Raw genomic sequence first — 19,610 nt, 5'->3', positions numbered from 1 at the left:
GAGATGCAAAGAACAGCAAAGGATAACAAAACAGATAAGAGTTACAGAAAGGGAGTATGAAAAGGAACTGACAAACGATATCAAAATCAACACAATTTTACAATTATATTATGAAGAAAAGGCTGACCAGGACAATGTGGGCCTCTTGAAAACTGATACTGGTGTTATCAGTGAAAATATGGAAATGACAAACCTATTGAATAATGACTTTGCATCAGCATTTACAGTGGGCTAAAAAAGTTAGTATGCTGGACATGCAAAGGAAATTAATATTTAATCAAGAACAGGGACTCACCAAAATTAACAACAGCAACAACCTGTGTTTATATAACACCTTTAACATAATAAATGTCACAAGGTGCTTCACAGGAACATTATAAAACAAAATTTGACACCAAACCATATAAGGAAATATTAGGGCAGGTGGTCAAAAGTTTGATCAAAGAGACAGGTTTTAAGAAGCATCTTAAAGAAAGAGAGGTGGAGGGAGCAAATTCCATAGCTTATGGCTTAGATAATTGAAGGCACAGCCCCCAGTCATGGATCGATTAAAATCACATCCTCAAGAGGCAGATATCTCGAAGGCTGGAAGAGATTACAGAGATGTGGGGGTGGGGTGGTAGAGGGGAGAGGCAAGGCCATGGGAGGGACTTGAAAACAGGATGAAAATTTTAAAATTGAAGCATTCCCAGACCAAGAGCCAATTTAGGTCAGTGAGCACAGAGGTGATAGGTGGACAGGACTTGGAATAAGTAAAGACCTGGGCAGCAGAATTTTTGATGAGCTTGAGTTTATGGAGGTTAGAATGAGGCAGATCAGAAAGGAATGCATTGGAATAGACAGATCTAGAGTTAACAAAAGCACGGATGAAAGTTTGAGCAGTAGATGAGTAGAGGAAGAGACGGAGTTAGAAATAAGCAGTCTTAGTTATGACATGGATATGTGGTCAGAAGCTCATCTCAGGGTCAAATGTGACACCAAGGTTGAGAACAGTCTGGTTCAACTTCAGACAGTGGCCAGCAAGGTCGATGGAATCAGCAGCTAGGGAACAAAGTTTGGCATCGACTGAAGACAATGGCTTCAGTTTTCTCAGTGTTTAATAGAGGAAACTTCACACCTAGTAGTGGATGTTGGGCAAGCACTCTGATAATTTAATAAGAGTAGAGGGATTGAGAGAGGTGGTAGTGAGGTAGAGTTGGGCGACATCAGCATTCCTGGGAAAACTAATGCTATGCTTTCAGATGATGTTACTCAGGGCAGCATGCAGATCAGAAAAAAGAAGGGGCTAGGATGGATCCTTAGGGGGCATCAGAGTTAATGGAGTGGAAGAAGGAAGAAAAGCCGCTGCAAGTGATTATCTGTTTACAGTTAGATAAATAAGGATGGAGCCGGACAATTGCAGTCCCACCCAGCTGAACAACCATGGAGAGGCCGACATGTCAAAGGCTGCAGACAGGTTGAGAAAGATGAGAAGGAAACATTTACTTTTGTCAAAGTCATATAGGATGTCATTTTGTGACTTTGATAAGTCCATTTTCGGCAGGGGTGGAAACCTGATTGCAGAGATTCAAGCATGGGAATTCTGGAAAAAGTGGGAACAAATTTGCAAGGTGACAACACATTAAAGGACTCTGGAGAAGAAAGGGAGATTGGAGATGCGGCGGTAGTTTGCAAGGCTTAGTTTTATGAGGAAAGGAGAGTAGTGGCAGATTTAAAGCAGAGGAAGACCTGAAGAGAATGAGGTATATCAGCTAACATGGTGACCAGGAAGGGAAGTTGGGTGGTCAGCAGTTCATTAGGAATAGGATTGAGGGAACAGGTTGGGTCTCATGGACAAAATTAGCTTAGAGAGAGCATGAGAGAACATATGAGAAGGTAGAGAAAGATGCAGGTTCTGGTTAGGGCAGGGGGGAGCCTTGGAGGAAGTTTGGGCTGGTTAGCTAGTGGGAGGGAGGGAACCAGCAGATGCAGCTGGTCAGACTATCTTAAACATGTGATTAATGGAAGCAAAATAATAGTAATGAAGAAAATTATGGCATTAAAGGGTGACAAATCCTTTGGGTCAGTTGTTTTCCATACAGGGTTTTAAGGGAATTGGTAAGGACATTGCAAATGTTCTAACTATAATCTTCCAAAGTTCTTTTGATTTGGAAACTATTTCTTTAAATAGGAAAATTGTGTGTGTCACTCCATTATTTAGAAAAGGTGAGATAATCCAGTAGCTTGTTGGCCAGTTAGCCTAACATCTGTTGCCGGGAAATTACTAGAGACCATAATAGGGGCAAAGTGACTGAACACTTTGAAAATTTTCAGCTGATCAGAGAGTGCCAGCATGGATTGGTAAAGGTTAGGCCTGATGAACCTGATTGAATTTTGTAGAAAGATGACTGAAGTAGTGGACAGGGGAATGTCTATGGATGTTAATTATATCAACTTCCAGAAGGCATTTGATAAAATCCCTCAAAAGAGATTGTTAGCTAAAGTTGAAGATTGTGGAATTGAAGACGAATTTTTGGATCTGTTTCAGAAATTGGCTGAGAGGCAGGAGACAGCGAATTGGGGTAATGAGCTAACATTCTAACTGACAGCATGTGACCAATGGTGTCTCACAAGGACCTGTGTTGGAATTAAAAGTTACATATCCAAGTTTCTCGCTGACACAATCATAGGCGGCATTGTAAGCAGTGTAGTCGAAAGTGTATAATGATAAAGAGATATTAAAAGATTAAATGAATGGACAAATGGATTTCAATGTAAGCAAATATGAGGTCATCCACTTTGGATCTAAGGAGAGAATAGAGTACTTTCTAAATGATGAAAAGCTAGCACTGGAGGTCCAAAGAAACTTGGGGGTCAGGTACATAAATCATGAAGATGTCCCAAGACTAATCAAAAAGGCTAATAGAATGCTGACTTTTATATCGAGAAGTCAAGGATAAAAACTCCAGTTAGCTCACATGTAAAGTGAGCTATTCTGGGCATCACACCTTAGGAAGGATACATTGGCCTTGGCAGGAGTGCAGCATTACCAAAGGTTAAATTACAAGGAGAGATTTCCAACAAAGAATGTATTCGAATTCTCTCTGTACAGGTTTGAGGCCATGCAGCTGTCCAGAATTTACTGCTCAGGGGAAAAACAGACTGCACACAAACAACATTCTCTTTAAGACGGGTGCATGTGCAACAATCTTTAAGGGGCCATGCATGGTGCAAACTGGCTGCAAAGAGTAAATAGAAATTGGAGAGAATTTTGACTGTATTTCCTGGAACTTAAAAAATTAAGGGGTGATTTAAGTTTTCAAAATGTTAAAGGGAATAGGGACTAGATAGAAAGTATTTCTGACAGTTGGGTAATCTAAGACAAATTGGCATAGTTTCAAAATGAGAGCCTGACCTGTCAACAGTGAAATTAGAAAATAAAAACAGAAAATGCTGGAAATAGTCAACAGGTCTGACTGCACCTGTGGAGAGAGAAAAATAGAGGAAAGACTTCAGGTCGATGACCATTCTCTGATGAAAGTTATCATCTTGAAACACATGCTGTGACCTGCTTAGAATTTCCAGCATTTTTTATTTTTTAGTACTTTGCTTTCATAGAAAGACTCTTCTGCAAACAGCAATTAAATCAATTGTTAATTTTATATCTGAGATTAATAGATTTTTGTTAACCAAAAATATTAAGGGATATGGGACAAAGGCAGGCATGTGGAGATAGGTTGCTGATCAGCCATTATCCGACTGAATGGTGGCATGGACTGTCCTGTTTCTATCTTTCACAGATTTACTGGAGGGAGAAAGATGGATCGTACAGAGGGAACTCAGACACCAACCTGACTACACAGCCCTGACAAGGAGGAGGCATTGTAGGACACGTTGGAAGTAGGAGCACGCGCAGTGCAGTGTGGGACTCCTGGCAAGGATCCTGCTTCGCGGTGCAGTGTGGGAGTCCTGGCAAGGAGCGTGCTTCGCGGCGCAATGTGGGAGTCCTGGCAAGGATTGTGCTGCGCGGTGCAGTGTGGGAGTCCTGGCAAGGTGCCTGCTGCGCGGTGCAGTGTGGGGCTTTGTCAGGCCTGGTTGTAACTGCTCGAGGGAGAACGGAAGGTAGGAAAGCAGCCGGAGAGGGGGAGGGGGAGTAAGAGGTTTTAAACTCTTGCAGCTAATATACCGACACGGTTGGTGCCATCGGAGGAATAATGTGAGTGAGTCAGTGTTGGTATCTGACCGGCGTTAAATGGCGGTTTGTCATCTCCGGGGCAGAGCCGCCACCATTTTGTATCAAATCCGGGGGAAAGAGGCGCAGGGAAAATGAAGGAAGCTGGGGGAGGGACAATAAAGCCCACTGAGGGAAGGAGTAATACCCCACACAGGGACAGTAATACCTCCACTGAGAGAAGGAGTAATACCCCACACAGGGACAGTAATACCTCCACTGAGAGAAGGAGTAATACCCCACACAGGGACAGTAATACCTTCACTGAGAGGAGTAATACCCCACACAGGGACAGTAATACCTCCACTGAGGGAAGGAATAATACCCCATACAGGGACAGTAATACCTCCACTGAGAGGAGTAATACCCCACACAGTGACAGTAATACCTCCACTGAAGGAAGGAGTAATATGCCACACAGGGACGTAATGCCTCCACTGAGGGAAGGAGTAATACCCACATAGGGACAGAAGTACCTCCACTAAGGGAAGGAGTAATACCCCACAGAGGGACAGTAATACCTCTATTGAGGGAAGGAGTATTACCAAACAGAGGGACAATATACCTCCACTGAGGGGAGTAATACCCAACAGAGGGATAGTAATACCTCCACTGAGGGAAGGAGTAATACCCCACACAGGGACAGTAATACCTCCACTGAGGGAAGGAATAATATCCCGCACAGGCAGAAATACCTCCTCTGGGGGAAGGAGTAATACCCCATACAGGGACAGTAATACCTCCACTGAGGGAAGGAAATAATACCCCACACAGGGACAGTAATACCTCCACTGAGGGAAGGAGTATTACCAAACAGAAGGACAATAATACATCCACTAAGGGGAGTAATACCCAACAGCGGGATAGTAATACTTCCACTGATGGAAGGAGTAATATCCCACATGGATAGTAATGCTTTCAGTGAGGGAACGAGTGATACCTCCACTGAAGGGGCAATAATACCCCCACTGATGTTCAATGATGCTCTACTGACTGGAGCAGTAATACCCCCACTGAGTAGGGAAGTAATACCCCCTCTGATCGGGATAGTAATACCCCTGCGGGTTGGGGCTGTAATCCCCTTGCTGGGCAGAACTGTAAACTGCCCCACCCCCCACTGGCTGGGCAGGACTATAATACTGTAATAGCCACATGCCAGCCCAAGCCTGGTTATTGTCCATGTCTTGGTGCATTTGGATATGAACTGTTGCAGTGACTGAGGAGTCACAAATGGTGCTGAACATTGTGCACCCTGATTCCCATTGACTCCAGTTTTGCTAGGGCTCCTTGATGCCACACTTGGTCAAATGCTGCTGATGTCAAGGGCAGTCACTCTCACCTCTGGAGTTCAGTTCTTTTGTCCATGTTTGAATCAGGGCTGTAATGAGGTCAGGAGCTGAGTGGCCCTGGTGGAACCCAAACTGAGCGTCAGTGAACAGGATATTGCTAAGCAAGCGCTGCTTGATAGCATGATTGATGACCCCTTCCATTACTGTACTGATGATCGAGAGTAGACTGACGGGGCACTAATTGGCCAGGTTGTATTTGTCCTGCTTTTTGTGTACAGGGCATAACTGGGCAGTTTTTCACACAGCCGGGTAGATGCCAGCGTTGTAGTTGTACTGGAACAGCTTGGCTAGGGGTGTGGCAAGTTCTGGAGCACAGGTCTTCAGTACTATTGCAGGAATATTGTCAGGCTCCATAGCCTTTGCAGTATCCAGTGCCTTCAGCCGTTTCTTGACATCACGTGGAGTGAATCAAATTGGCTGAAGATTGGCATCTGTGATCTGGGGACCTCCAGATGAGGCCAAAATAGATCATCCACTCGGCAGTTCTGGCTGAAGATTGTTGCGAATAATTTAGCCTTATCTTTTGCACCAATGTGTTGGACTGCTCCAAGATTGAGGTTGGAGAAGCCCAGTGAATTGTTTAATTGTCCACCACCATTCATGACCGGATGTAGCATGGCTGCAGAGCTTGGATCTGATCCGGTGGTTGTGGGATCCCTAAGCTCTGTCTATTGTTTGCTGCTTACTGGGTGGGGTGGTAGTACCCCCACTGGGTGGTGTGGGAACACCCCCACTCTGTGGGGCGCTGGTGTGCCCAGTGGGGGAGACAATACCCTCACTGTGGTGGTTGGGGGGGTGGGGCACAATAATGCCCCCTGCCGAGGGGTAGGACAGGGATGGTAATAGCCCCCACTGGGGGCAAGGGACAACAGTACCCTGATAGAGGTGAGCATTACTACCCCTGGGGTTGGGGGGGGGGGGAAGGAGTACTTTCACTGGAAAGGCAGATACCCCGCTGGGAGGTAGGTACAGGATGGTAATACTCTACTGAGGGTGGGAATGAATGCAATGCCTTCACTGTGCTGGGGAGTGACAGCAGTGCTTTTGTGGGCTGTGGGATTGCTGTTGGTGTAGAACAGAAATATAGGGCGTGTGGGAAAAAGCGCTTGGTAGAAATTACTGAAAGACAATTCCTGCTCCCTGTGTTCAGAATGCTAACTCACGTTTGCTGTACTTGTTTTAAATTACCTCACTTTTATGGTGACAATATTAACTTTAAACAGGTGTAGTTGAGTGCCATCTGACTCCTGGTTGGCCTTTGGTGTACTATATGCATTATTCACCTTAACACAGTTTAGGTTTTTTTAATAGACCTTGCATTTCATGTTAGTTTTGTTGTAATCATATTTATGTGAAACATTTTATGTTGAATTGTCTCAAGTGTGTGCGCAATTAGTCTAAAAACAATGCTGCAGAATTGTTTTGAAGTCCTAATTTATCTGTAATCCTAAACTACCACATACAAATGAAAGTACAAAGTTTGGTGTCACTTTCCAGAACTGTGTCTTGGCTTGTTTCCCACTTTTGAATTCTTTGCCCTGCACTTTCTGTACTTGTTTACCTTGTTCTTTGGTCTCCTTGTTTTTCTGAATTTGTTCTTTCAATTTTCTCTTGTGTGTTTACATGTCTCTGATATTCGTTGTCCCTCTGTTTGGTAAGAAAAATCAGTGGTACTTTTTCTTTGAATTCAATCAAATTGCACATCCAGACAGAGTTGCTATGGAAACGACTATGCACATTGCAAACATGTGCATCCAGTCACAAACATTTCTCATGTATCTGACTTCATTCCTGGAGGTTTTCCTCAGTCTTGGGAGAACATTTGCAGCAGGTTGAATTACCCAAGAAGTTTGGTTTTCCATTTTAACTTTTTCTTTGCCTTTTTTGTGGGAAAGGAATGCTTGAGTAATGAAATTCTTCAGTTCTTGCATTGATTAAGTCAACCTTTCTGTTACTTATCATGAATTTTCAGTGTAAGCGGAAAAGGATCTCTGATAATAATGTCCTCAGCCTCACTGCTTCTGCTGTTCCCACAGCATCACTGATTTTCCCTTTGTGTGTCTCACTTTTTGGAGCCAGCCAATTTCTCTGAGGTAAGAAAATAAGCACCTGGTAATTGTGCTGTAACACAATACAGCACAATTGTGCTGTAAAAAAAAACTGTCCCCAACTCATAAGCCCCAGCATTGTGGTAAAACAAGAAGACTGTTATTCCTGCTTCCCAGTGGTCTTTACTAATGCATGCCCAGGATTGCACAAAGGAATCAAGTGCAGGACTGATCAAGGGTGAAGGAGACTGGGCCTGTAAATAATAAGAAAAATATCTGTTAGGAGGTACACTCCATGGTTTATAGTTTTAGTTCATATTTAGCTCATATTTACCTCATAGAGAATAAACTGAAATTTTTACTAGGACATTGATACTGTTGAGAAGTCTGACATATAAGATTTGCGTATGAGCGATGTTGAGTATTGTATATAAAATGAACCACAAGAGTGGTACAATTAAGTTATGACATTGTTCAATAGTTACATTAAATAGCAATGTATATTTGTTTAACCTGGTTAATATTACTTCGAGACCTCACAAACACTATTGGTACAGTATATTGAAAGTTCCCTATTGTTGGTGTTGTGTTACATTATTGGAAAAATGCAGAAATCTGTGATGTAGTTTGTGATATCTGCATTTTTAGCATCTCATGTTGCATGAAGACACCAAGACAAAAGTAATGTTAATGGACTGATCATTCTGGCTCTCATTTCTAATTACCTGTATTATAAAATAGTGCAGGACAGAAGGATATTCAGCCCTTGAGCCTGTATCAGCTTTCAAGAACAATCCAGTTAGCCCCACATCCCTGAATTTTTGTTGTCTTTAAGTATCTAATTATCTATCCAATTTCCTGTTGAAGATGACTATTGATCTACCTATGAGGGGGGACATTTTAAATCTCCACTTGTTTTATAAAGTTTTTGCTCATGTTGTCTCCGGATCTTTTGTCAATCACCTTAAATCAATTCTTGTTGTTGCCCATCAGCCACTGGAAACAGTTTCTCCTTTATTCTGTCCAAACCCTGATTTTAACCACCTATCAAATCTCCTCTGGGCTTCTCTGCTCTAAGGATAACAACTCTTATCTTCTCCAGTCCACCAACATAACTATAACCCATCATCCCAGGAACCATTCTAGTAAATTTTCTCTTTATCCTCTCCAAAGCTTTCCTAAAGTGTAGTGCCCAGAATTGGACACGCTACCCTAGCTGGGGCCGAATTAGTATTTTACTTTGGTTCAGCATAATTTTCTGGCATTTGAACTCAATGCCCAAATTTATAAAGCCCATTATTCCCTAAACTTCATCAATGACTTCAGTAACCTGCCCTGTCACCTTCAGAGGTTTGTGTTCAAACACCCCCAATATTTCTGTTCTCGTGCTCCCTTTAAAATTGTACCATTTCTTCTCTGACACCACCTTAGACTTTTCTGCGTTGAATTTAATCAGTCATATTATCTACCCATTCCACCAAACTGTTTATGCCCTCTTGTTGTCAGTTACACTATTTTGCTCACAGTTTAATACACTTGCAAATTTTGTGTCATTTGCACATTTTGAAATTGTGCCCTCTGTTCCCATATCCAAGTTATTAAAACAGCAGTAGTTCTGAGCCTCGGGGTATGTCATATATATATACATCCATCCAGTCTGGAGACAAAAAAACATATTCATCATAACTCCTTTTTCCATCCTTTAGCCGATTTTGTATCTATGTTGCCACGGCTTCTTTTATCCCTTGGGCTTCAATTTTGCTGAAAAGTGTTCTTTGTAGTACTTTATCCATGTTCATATACGCAGCATCAACTGTATGACTACATAAGCAAAATATTGTGGATACAGCATTTTCCATTTTTATATTGACTGCACTACTTTCATCCATACTTTCTATTACCTTTTGGAGTCTCAATTTATGGATATCTGTCTGTATACATTGAAATTGCTGTAAATCAAACATTTTGAATTTTTATAGTTTTTTTCTAAATACTGTTCAAACCACTGTAAATGTTGCAGTTACCTATTAAGAATTTTGAACTAGCATATGATTTGAAAGCTTTGTTCTTGACTTTTTTTTTCTTTGACTTTCAGCTTGGCAACGTTGACAAAATTATTTAGTCATATTTTCTCAAGCTTGGACAACTTATCTACAATTTTCTGTTGCTACTGAAGGTCCAGCCTTCTTTTAACAGACTTGATGTAGCCACACTATCAAAATGTCAAAGGGCGAGAACATAATTGGTGGTTCTAAAAAGGTTCATTTTCAAGATGCAAATGCTGACTCTTCTGCATCTGACCACTCTCCAATTCAATTAGAATTTGAGAGACTGAGCCACATTCCATATGGTACAATACATTTAGGAAGAGATCAGAAAACTGAGCGAGACGCGGAATCTCGATGTCAAACTTCAGGTGATGCATCTTCTCACAAAATTAACACTGCTAAAAGCAATTTGCCTTTCTTTGGGCCTCTACGGCAAAACCAACTGTTGTCACGTGTTAAGAAACCAGTTAGTTCACAGAAAACCAACATTTTGGCTGCATTTGGCCTTTCATCTAAGGACCTGGATGAAGTAAAAAGCTATCCTAAAGACAAACTTACACTTGACTCCTTGCCAAAGATTCTTAAGCAGATTAAAAAGAAAAGAGCACCTTTGAAACACAACAAAGGTGACAGTTCTCCACAGCAAAACCAATCCACCAGGAGTTCTCGTGATGATGGGATTGAAGAAAAACCAATGAAAAAAAGGAGTTCTCAAAATCAAGGCACTGTGCTCAAACCTTTAGTCAACTATGGCTATGATCCTTCCTCTGGAGAGTCCAGTCCTGGATCTGAACAAGAAGGAAAAAGTGGTGATAGTTTCCGTAAAAAAGAGAGGCATTTCACTGAGTCACCAAATTATCGAAGTAAATTTGATTCTGATTCCGAAACTGAATCAGATTACGAAGTAGTTGAACTTCCCTTTCCGTGTGAAGAAGAATCCCTCCTTGAGACCAAAAGGAAAACTCCTATTCTACAAAATATAAAGGATTTTCTTGGTTACTTGCCTGTAGTGCTTCCACACTGTTGCTCTTTGTGTGACAAAATAATTGATACTCTGCAGGTGAGTCACTTGATAATATCAATAATTTCTGACATCACCTGTTCTCCTTCATTAGATTCTAACATTGCAGCTCATAGTTATCAGTTTATTACTGCATTCTTCATTGTACTAGTGAACAAACCAAAATAATTGCATTTAAAATGGCACTGATAAATTTATTACATTTAACTTTGCAAGCATCTGGTTTGATTGAATTAGATATCCGAGCTCAGACATTGCATATCCAGATTTGTCCAACGGAATACAGAACAATAAATAAATAACCATAAGATCCAATGTTATAATCAACAGGAAGTTCAGATGATCAGGTATCTTGTAAAATTGGTTTGATTTTTAAATAACATTCTGATGACTGGCTAGGGACCCCCACATTTTAGTCAACTGGCTATCCTCAATTTTCTGTACAATGCATATACGCTCATGTTCAATTTGCTGTATGTGAATAAAACTAATTCTACTTCGTAGATTCTTTGTTATGTATAATTTTGATTTCTTTTGAGGCTAAAAATATAAGCTGTTTATAATTGTACCACCTCTTGTTATCGAAGCAATTTAACCTTTTTCATTTCATACAGGATTGGAATGACCATATGAATGATCCATTACACAAGCTACGTTGCCTGCTACTTCAGAGAGTGTATGTATTAATATTAGGAATTGATCTCTGACTTCTGTGTTTTCTTCGGTGTTTTTTTATGGGTGGGTGTAGGAGATAGCAGGATGTTTAAATAAGATACACGGGTATGACCCTGTGACATTAATTTCTGAAATTGTACTAACAGCATTATTGATATTTAACACTTTGCAGTGGCGAATTATACAATACAAACTGGATTGTTTTTGTGATCAACATGTTGACTAACATATTATTGTAAGCTGGTTATTCAGTTTGACAGGCTGAAGAGATACATTGACTATTAAGAAAGGACAAGTTTTTAAAAAAAAATTCTCTGATTCATGGAAAGCTTTAACAGCTGTTCGTATTATTTCTGTAGACAATTAATGGCTATGGAGCGAATATTTTTCTCCCCTTCTTGTCATGTGATTATTTATTTAAGAGTGCTTCATTATAGTGTCCATTCAATTGTTAATCAAGTTAACATTTTCCATGTTAATTTGTAGCTACCCTGATTGGAACCCCGGAGAACTGCCTGTTGCAAAGTAAGTGAAACTACATTCAGAAAGACTGGTGAGGATATAGCTAGTCCACAATAGTTCATAGGTATTAAAACGATATGGTAGGTATACTACTGAACTGTTAAACTATTGGGTGAGTGGTGTCCATGATTGGATGTATTCTTCACTCACAATTGTGAACCCTTGGAATTCTCTACTGCAGCGAACAATCATGGTCAGTCGTTGAGTCAATTCATGTCTGAGATTGACAAATTTTTGGATAGTAAGGGATGTGGGGATAGTGTGGGAAGGAGTAACTGAATTAGAAGTTCAGCCATGATTGTACTGAATAGTGGAGCCAGCTCAAGAAACGAAATGGCCTATTCTTCCTATTTCTTAGGTTCTTATGTATTTTCATGATCAGTGAAAGGAGTTAGCTTAATGGGCTGAATTTTTTGATTTTCATTTCAGGCTTGTGTGCTCTAATTTCAATTGGTCCTTGGTTGACATGCACTCTCAAATCCTGGTTTTACTGTTTTTTATTTGATGGCTGAATCCTTTGCTTGATAAGATGCTTGCTGTCACTGACTAGCAAAATGTTCAGCAACATTGAGCAAGGACAGAATTTAACAAAGTGTTTGCATTTCCCATCAAGGTACATTAACTTTGACATTGATGTTGGGGTCAAAGACTATGAAAGGACTATTGGGATTTTTCTGCTGGAGTTAAAATGGTCAAATAGGCATGTGAGCCAGCGTTCCTTCAAACTCAGGAACATGCATAAGAACTAAGCACAGGAGACATCAGTTCAGTTTGTAAACCCATAGTGGGCAAAAAGAAACCAAGTTCTTGAACCTTCTAATCCTTCGTCAGGACCGACTGTGCAGTGAGAATTAGTTATTGCAAACTAAAGGCTAAATAAAGCACTCAGAATCTCCATTTGACAGGCTGCCTCCTGAGAAATAAACCAAATATGCTGGAAATGCTCAGGCCAGGCAATCTGTGCAGAGAAAAAAACAAATACAATTTTAAGTGTGTGACCTTTCATTAGAACTGGAAGCTATGACAAATGTTGATAGGCTTTAAGCAGGTACAGGTGTTGAGAAACCAGTGAGCGGAAGGTCTGTTTTGTTCTTGCCTCCCCCAATGTCCTTCCCTGTCTGTACTTGCTTAAAATCTGATTAATGGCCAATGTTTTCCAGTTTTGACGGAAGGTTACAGATCAGGAATGTTAACTTTACTTTTCTCTCCAAAGGTGCTGCCTGACCTGAGTATTTCCAATTTCTCCAGTTTGGATTTTAAATTTCCAACACCTTCAGTGTTTTGTCTTCCAAAAAGTTCAGCTTAAATATGTAGGGGTTTCTTCCTTTGTTAATATCTTGCCAGGATTATGAAAAGCATCACTTGTAAAATTTACAAAACTAATTATATTTGATGTACATTGTGCAATCACCCAATTTGTTGAAAATATATGTAGTAACCAGAAAAGCCTGTGGTAGATAGCCAATTTGGTAGGAGGTTTAGATAATATTTAATTATTTCTGGATTTATGCAAATTATTGACTTTAGTCTTCATTTTATTTTAATTATGATGGTTGCAACTTCCTTCCTAATTGAAAGCTCTGCTACTCGCTTATTAAAGTGTATTGCAGCTATTTTTTGGTTGCATGCAGGAAAAATCCGGTCGAGAAGCCCAAAGCTCCAGTTGTTGTACTCAAAAAAAAGGTGAAGATCAAAAGAAGTCCAGGTAAAAATAAAGTCACTTAACACCACTAATGATATTGTTTTGTTTCATTTTTAATTGTGTTAGTCATTTAGTTTACCCCTTAATACAATCACCTTATTAATTGAATGTTACCCCCCCACCGCCATCCCCCCATCCAGTTCAGCAGTGATTTGTCCTTCATCTTAACTCCCCCAGTTCAATATTTTCTTTTGCTTTTCTCTCGTATTTTCTAACTTCAGCGGTAATCTTTTCTTCTTCTGCCTCTGACAGTTCAGTGAAATTTTGCTCTCTGCTCGCTCCTCAGCTTGTGGGTGATTTTTCTCCCTTTCCCCCTCAGTGAGGATTTCAACCATAAGTCCAAATTCTACCATTCCATTCATGGGAGAGACTATCATATTGAAAAAATAATTACAAATTCAGTTAGTGAACGTGTCAAAATGTTCTTCTTTAGTTCACCCTCCACAGAGGAAAATACTGGAACTGCAATCATTCCAGGAGGGGGAAAATATCACCCAGGGACCTTTATGCTTCAGGAAATTCACACCATGTTGCTGCCATTTTGGTCAGATAAATTCTGTCAGACTGTTACATATGAGGTCCACCATACACCATTGTTGTCCATACATAGTGGAAAAAAATTCAAGTTTTATAATTTTATCCTTTTATTAATTCATGGGATGTGTGCATTGCTGGAAAGGCCAGCATTCATTGCCCAACCCTAACTGCCTTTGAAAAGGTGGTGATGAACTTCTGCAGTCCATCTGGTGTAGGTACACCCACAGTGTTGTTTAGAGATGGAATTCCAGAATTTTAGCCCAGCAGCAGTGAAGGAATAACGATGTAGTAAGTCAGGATAGTGCGTGACCAAGAGAGAAACATGCAGGTGGTGTGTTCCCATGCACCTACTCTCCTTGTTCTCCTGGGTCGTGTAGATCACAGGTTTGGAAGGTTCTGTTGAAGGCACCTTGGTGAGCTGTTGCAGTGCATCTTGTAGATAGTTCACACTGGAGTTCTGTTCTGGTGGAGAATGGCATGAAAGTTTAAACTGGTGGATGGAGTGTTAATCAGATAGACTGCTTTGTTCTGTTAGGTGTCAAGCTTCTTGAGTGCTGTTGGAACTGTACTCCTCCAACCAAGTGGGGAGTATTATATCATAGTCCTGCCTTGTGCTTTGTAGGTGGTGGACAGACTTTAGGAAGTCAGAAGTTGAGGTATTCGCTACAGAATTCTCAACATCTGACTTGCTCTTGTAGTTGCAATATTTATATAGCTGGTCCAGTTAAGTTTCTAGAGATTGATGATTCCTAGGATGTTAATCGTGGGGTAATTCAGCAGTGGGCTAAAATGTCTTTGAATGTCAAAGGTGATGGTTAGATTCTCTCTTGTTGGAGATGGTCATTACCTGCCACTTCTGAGTTGCTTGCCACTTATCAGCCTCATCCTGAATTTTGTCCAGTTCTTGCTGCATGTGGGCACAGACTGCTTCATTATCTGAGGAGTTACAAATAGAACTGAACACTTTGCGATCGTTAGCAAACATCTCCGCTTCTGACCTTGTGATGGAGCAGCTGAAGATGGTTGGGCTTGGGACACTACCCTGAGGAACTCCTGCAGCAATATCTTGGGGCTGTGATATCTGATCTCCAACAACTACAACCATTTTGCTTTCTCCAATCAGTGGAGAATTTTGCCCCATATTCCCATTGACTTCAATTTTGCTAGGGCAAATAGCTCAAGGGCAGTTACTCTTACCTCACCTCTGGAATTCGTCTGCACTATAAATATGCATTGTTTGTTTACAAGTAACTTCATGAATTTTTATGAAATAATATTCCTGTTGTTTGGGCTTTTCAATTTTTAGAAAGCTTTTGAGTTTTCTGTGGGGTGTTTGATAGGGAACGGATATTCTTAGTTGGTGCTCTGGCATGTTATGTATTGGCTGAATAAGGCCTTTGTCATAAAAACAAAAAACTGTGGATGCTGGAAATCCAAAACAAAAACAGAAATACCTGAAAAAACTCAGCAGGTCTGGCAGCATCGGCGGAGAAGAACAAAGTTGACATTTTGAGTCCTCATGACCCTTCAACAGAACTAAGTAAAAATAGGAGAGGGGTGAAAAATATCACCCCTCTCCTATTTTTACTTAGTTCTGTTGAAAGGTCATGAGGACTCGAAACGTCAACTTTGTTCTTCTCCGCCGATGCTGCCAGACCTGCTGAGTTTTTTCAGTTATTTCTGTTTTTGTTTTGGAATGCCTTTGTCAGTTGGTTTGGTCCCAATTGGCTCATCTTCAGCTGATATTAGCTCCAGTTTTAAACTTTTGCACCATCACAGATTGCTCCAAGTGACTTAAGCCCATTATTTAAGCCCCCTACACTGCCCCTCTTGCTTTTCTGACATTTTGTAACTTGGACAAATATGAAACCTGCTGTAAATTCAGGAAGAACTTTTCATTTGGCTGTCCTGCTTTTGTTAAATTTATTTTTACAACGTGGAAGATGCTATCAGAGGTGCCTTGATTGCTTAACTTTTGTTACCGTGGGAAGAGACTGGTGGGCTGCCTACTTGAACCACTGCAGTTCTAGTAGTGACGTATTCATATGATGTTACACAGAGATTTCCAGGATCTGACCTGATGAATGGTGGATGCTGATGTATGTCCAAGACAAGATAGTGTGCAGCTTGCATATGAAAATGTAGGACAGAAGGTGTTCAACTATCCCATACTGTTTTGATATCTTACGTCGGAACTCCTCTGTCCCTCTTCCAAAAAAAAAGTGCCATGGGATCTTTAACCCGAGAGACCCTTCAGGACCTTGATTTAATGTCTCCCCTAAAAGATGGCACATCTAACAGTACTGCACTGGAATGTCAGCCTAGATTCTCTGGAGTGGGATATGAATTCACAACCTCCTTCTTCAAGGGAGAGCGCAACCCATTGAGTTGGAGCTAATATCAAGAGTTTCCATCCTAAAAGCTTATAAAATCTTTGAACTATTGTGATATGCCTATTCCTGTCCTATTTGCAGCTTTAATAGGCTTTGTTACCCAACTCATTTAGATTGCAGCTTACCTCCTACCTTTGACAGGAAATGTGATTGGTGCACATCCAGTGAAATTTAGTTTCATTTGAGAAATCAAGCCATTTCTTCAAAAGATAATGCCTCTTGTCATCATCTTTACATTTAAACTGGTCATTTTGCTTGATAGTTCCATACAAAGGGTAATGAGTGTCATGTTTTGATGGTTGATCCAGATTATTTTGTTTGGCATGTGGCTGAGGTAAGGTCATGTTTGCTGTTTTTGCCTATTATTGTATAAGCTTAATTTATTTCAGCAGTACTAAAATTCTGCCTGCCATCCAATGCTGCTCCTCCTGAAAGCAAGTACTATTATGTAGAATCTGATCCCATGCTACTGATGCTGTTCTGAATATGTGGAGGTGCTTTCTCTGGAAATTTTCTAGAGGTAAGCAACCCAGCTGGAGTAATTTAATGGCACAGATGCCGCAGTCAGTGGTGAAGCAATGGTACTTACCATTGACCTCAAAGAAAGCTGTCCACAAAGATTTAGTGACCTCTTCAGTGTGGAATTCCCCCTTCCCAATATCACTTTAAATCTACAACCAAGTCAAGGGGATCACCAGTCATTCAGCAGCAGTGATGTCATCAAGTAGGGAAAACAGCCTCAAACACTTGGTGTTCTCAAGTATTCTCAGACAATAAACTGAGAATACTTGAGAACACAAAATGCATTGAGTTTTTCACTTTCAGTTCAAAGTTTACAGAGAGCAAAATAAATGTTTGAGACATACCTGTAGGGTTAAGATAGGAGCTGAAATATCATAAAATTTTAATATTTCACAGAGGTTTTTTTTAATATAATGGAGAAATTTGACAATCCACAAAAATAAAATTCGTTTTTCAGGGCAAGTGGGGCTGTCAGCAGCAATTCTGAAAATAGTATGCTGTTAAAAACCCAGTTACACCTCATTCAACAAGGTGCATCTTTTTCAAGGATTTTTACAAGGTCTAACAACATAAAAGCAAAGTTCTTGTTGGTTCAGTGATTACTACTTGATTGCATTCTGTGGGGATTTCAACAGCGCAACCTGTGGGGAAGTGTACAGTGTGATGTTCATTAATACCTGTAATTTAGTCATGATACAATTGCATGCTTTAGTGGCAGTGCATTGTATCGGAAGGTTAGGGAAAGGAAACCCGACAGTTATTTTACTGGCAGTATTAATATTCACCAACTCTTTGAGTTAATCTCTTGAAAATAACTGCATTGAATGCAAACCTTATTGATTTCTTTTTAATTTCAGATATTCCTGAACAGAGCAAACGAGAAAACCTGGTCAGTGTTAATTTCATCACAACATAAATTCAGTTCTTCAAAGTACAATGTTTTCTTATACCATCACAATTGAGCATAGAATTGAATAGAGAAGAGCATGGATGAATTGAAATTGAAAAGACTGGCAAGAGACTTTTGACAGAACACGCTTTGTGACTTTCCATTTCATTTTTGTCCACTGAACCCTTGAGAATGTTCCTTACCTCAGTTAAATTGCAGGCCAAATGGAAATGAAGTACTTAACTTGATCTCAGCCCTCGTAGCTTCCCATTTTTTAAATAGTTTTTTTTGTCTTGTTGATGAGCTTTAACATCAAATCACGTTCTTCCAAACGTCTCCCCATTTTTTTTTTGCTTGAAGCTGAAGAAAGCTATTCCCTTTCAGAGTACATCACTCGGATGTGGGTTATGCAAGGACCTAAATGAGGGTTTGAGTGATTCTAACCCGATCCCAAATAATAGGGTGCCAAGATGGTCTTTTAACGTCACACCGTACCACTTATTGCCAAAGAAGCGAAGAGTGGTGACTTGTTCTGAGATCTTTGTTAATTAACTTCCAAGCTCCCCAGCATGTAGGCACTGGTGAATCCCTCTGGGCAATTCCTCGCCTACATTGTGAGCCATTGGAAAATGCGATTTAAAATGTAAACTTTGGATGGTTCCGACAGGTTTGCACCAGTTGTTACTCAGAAGAAGCTAGAAGAATTAAAATCTCTTCTAATTTCTGGGCAACTATTGTGAAGACCCAGACCAATGCGCACCCCCTGCTGCCACAATGGGGCACCCCAAAATCCCCGACCACGCAGGGAACTGGTTGTTCTGTGCTGTAAATGTCTACGATTCTTTGATTCACACTGAGAACATTCTCCATCACGTTGTGTGACACAACCACTGTGCTAAAAAGGATGGATTCAAAACAGTTCCAATTCGGGCATCCATGAAGCATTGTGGGCTATCAACAGCAGCAGAATTGTATTCCACCACAATTTGTAACCTTGTGGCCTGGCACATCCCTCACTTTATCATTACTATCAAGTCAGGGGAAGAACCCTGGTTCAAAGTGGAGTGTAGAAGAGCATGCCAAGAGCAGCACCAGGGATACTTAAAAATGAGATGCCAATCTGGTGAAGCTTCAGCACAGGACTTACTTGTGTCCTAGACAGCGGAAGCAGTATAATATAGACAGAATCGACTGGTCCCACAACCAATGGAATCACATCACAGCTGTACAGTCCATTTGTGATTGACGGTGGACAATTAAACAACTAACAAATGGAAGAAGTGTAAGGGGGTTGCCCCCTTCCTCCCTCAGAGACCCTCCCCACCCTCAGGTTCGTGACACCAGATTCACAAGTGTATGGCTTGAACAGAATGACCAGCGGGACAAGCTTCTTATAATTCACAATTGCTTTATTGAATTACCCACAGTCCTCAGAGAACGACTGCATTCAGCAATCACGAAATACGGTTACAATTGCAATTACCCGGAAACCCTACCTTGTTCTTAACTTAATACTTAAATCTTTATATCCCTAACTTAAAACTTAAGTGATGGAATACTCCCCACTTGTCTGGATGAGTGCATCTCCAACAACACTCAAGAAGCTTGACACCATTCAGGAAAAAGCAGCCCACTTGATTGGCACCACATCCATAAACATTCACTGCTTCCACCAGCGACGCACAGTGGCAGCA

General features: G+C 40.7%; 1 protein-coding gene across 1 annotated transcript in view; it reads left to right on the top strand.

Annotated features, from left to right (window-relative positions):
• The first annotated feature begins 4,054 nt into the window (after positions 1–4,054).
• Positions 4,055–19,610, top strand: part of LOC121281447 — a 52,278-nt gene continuing 36,722 nt past the window's right edge. The window contains exons 1-6 of the mRNA XM_041194393.1: positions 4,055–4,195; positions 9,703–10,715; positions 11,291–11,352; positions 11,838–11,876; positions 13,505–13,578; positions 17,885–17,916. Of these exons, the coding sequence (XP_041050327.1) occupies positions 9,828–10,715; positions 11,291–11,352; positions 11,838–11,876; positions 13,505–13,578; positions 17,885–17,916 (1,095 nt within the window). The 5' untranslated portion in view covers positions 4,055–4,195; positions 9,703–9,827. The remainder of the gene's footprint in view (positions 4,196–9,702; positions 10,716–11,290; positions 11,353–11,837; positions 11,877–13,504; positions 13,579–17,884; positions 17,917–19,610) is intronic.

The sequence above is a fragment of the Carcharodon carcharias genome, chromosome 8, assembly GCF_017639515.1.
Source record: "Carcharodon carcharias isolate sCarCar2 chromosome 8, sCarCar2.pri, whole genome shotgun sequence".
Classification (NCBI taxonomy): domain Eukaryota; kingdom Metazoa; phylum Chordata; class Chondrichthyes; order Lamniformes; family Lamnidae; genus Carcharodon; species Carcharodon carcharias.
This window is presented reverse-complemented; position numbering and strand designations above follow the sequence as displayed.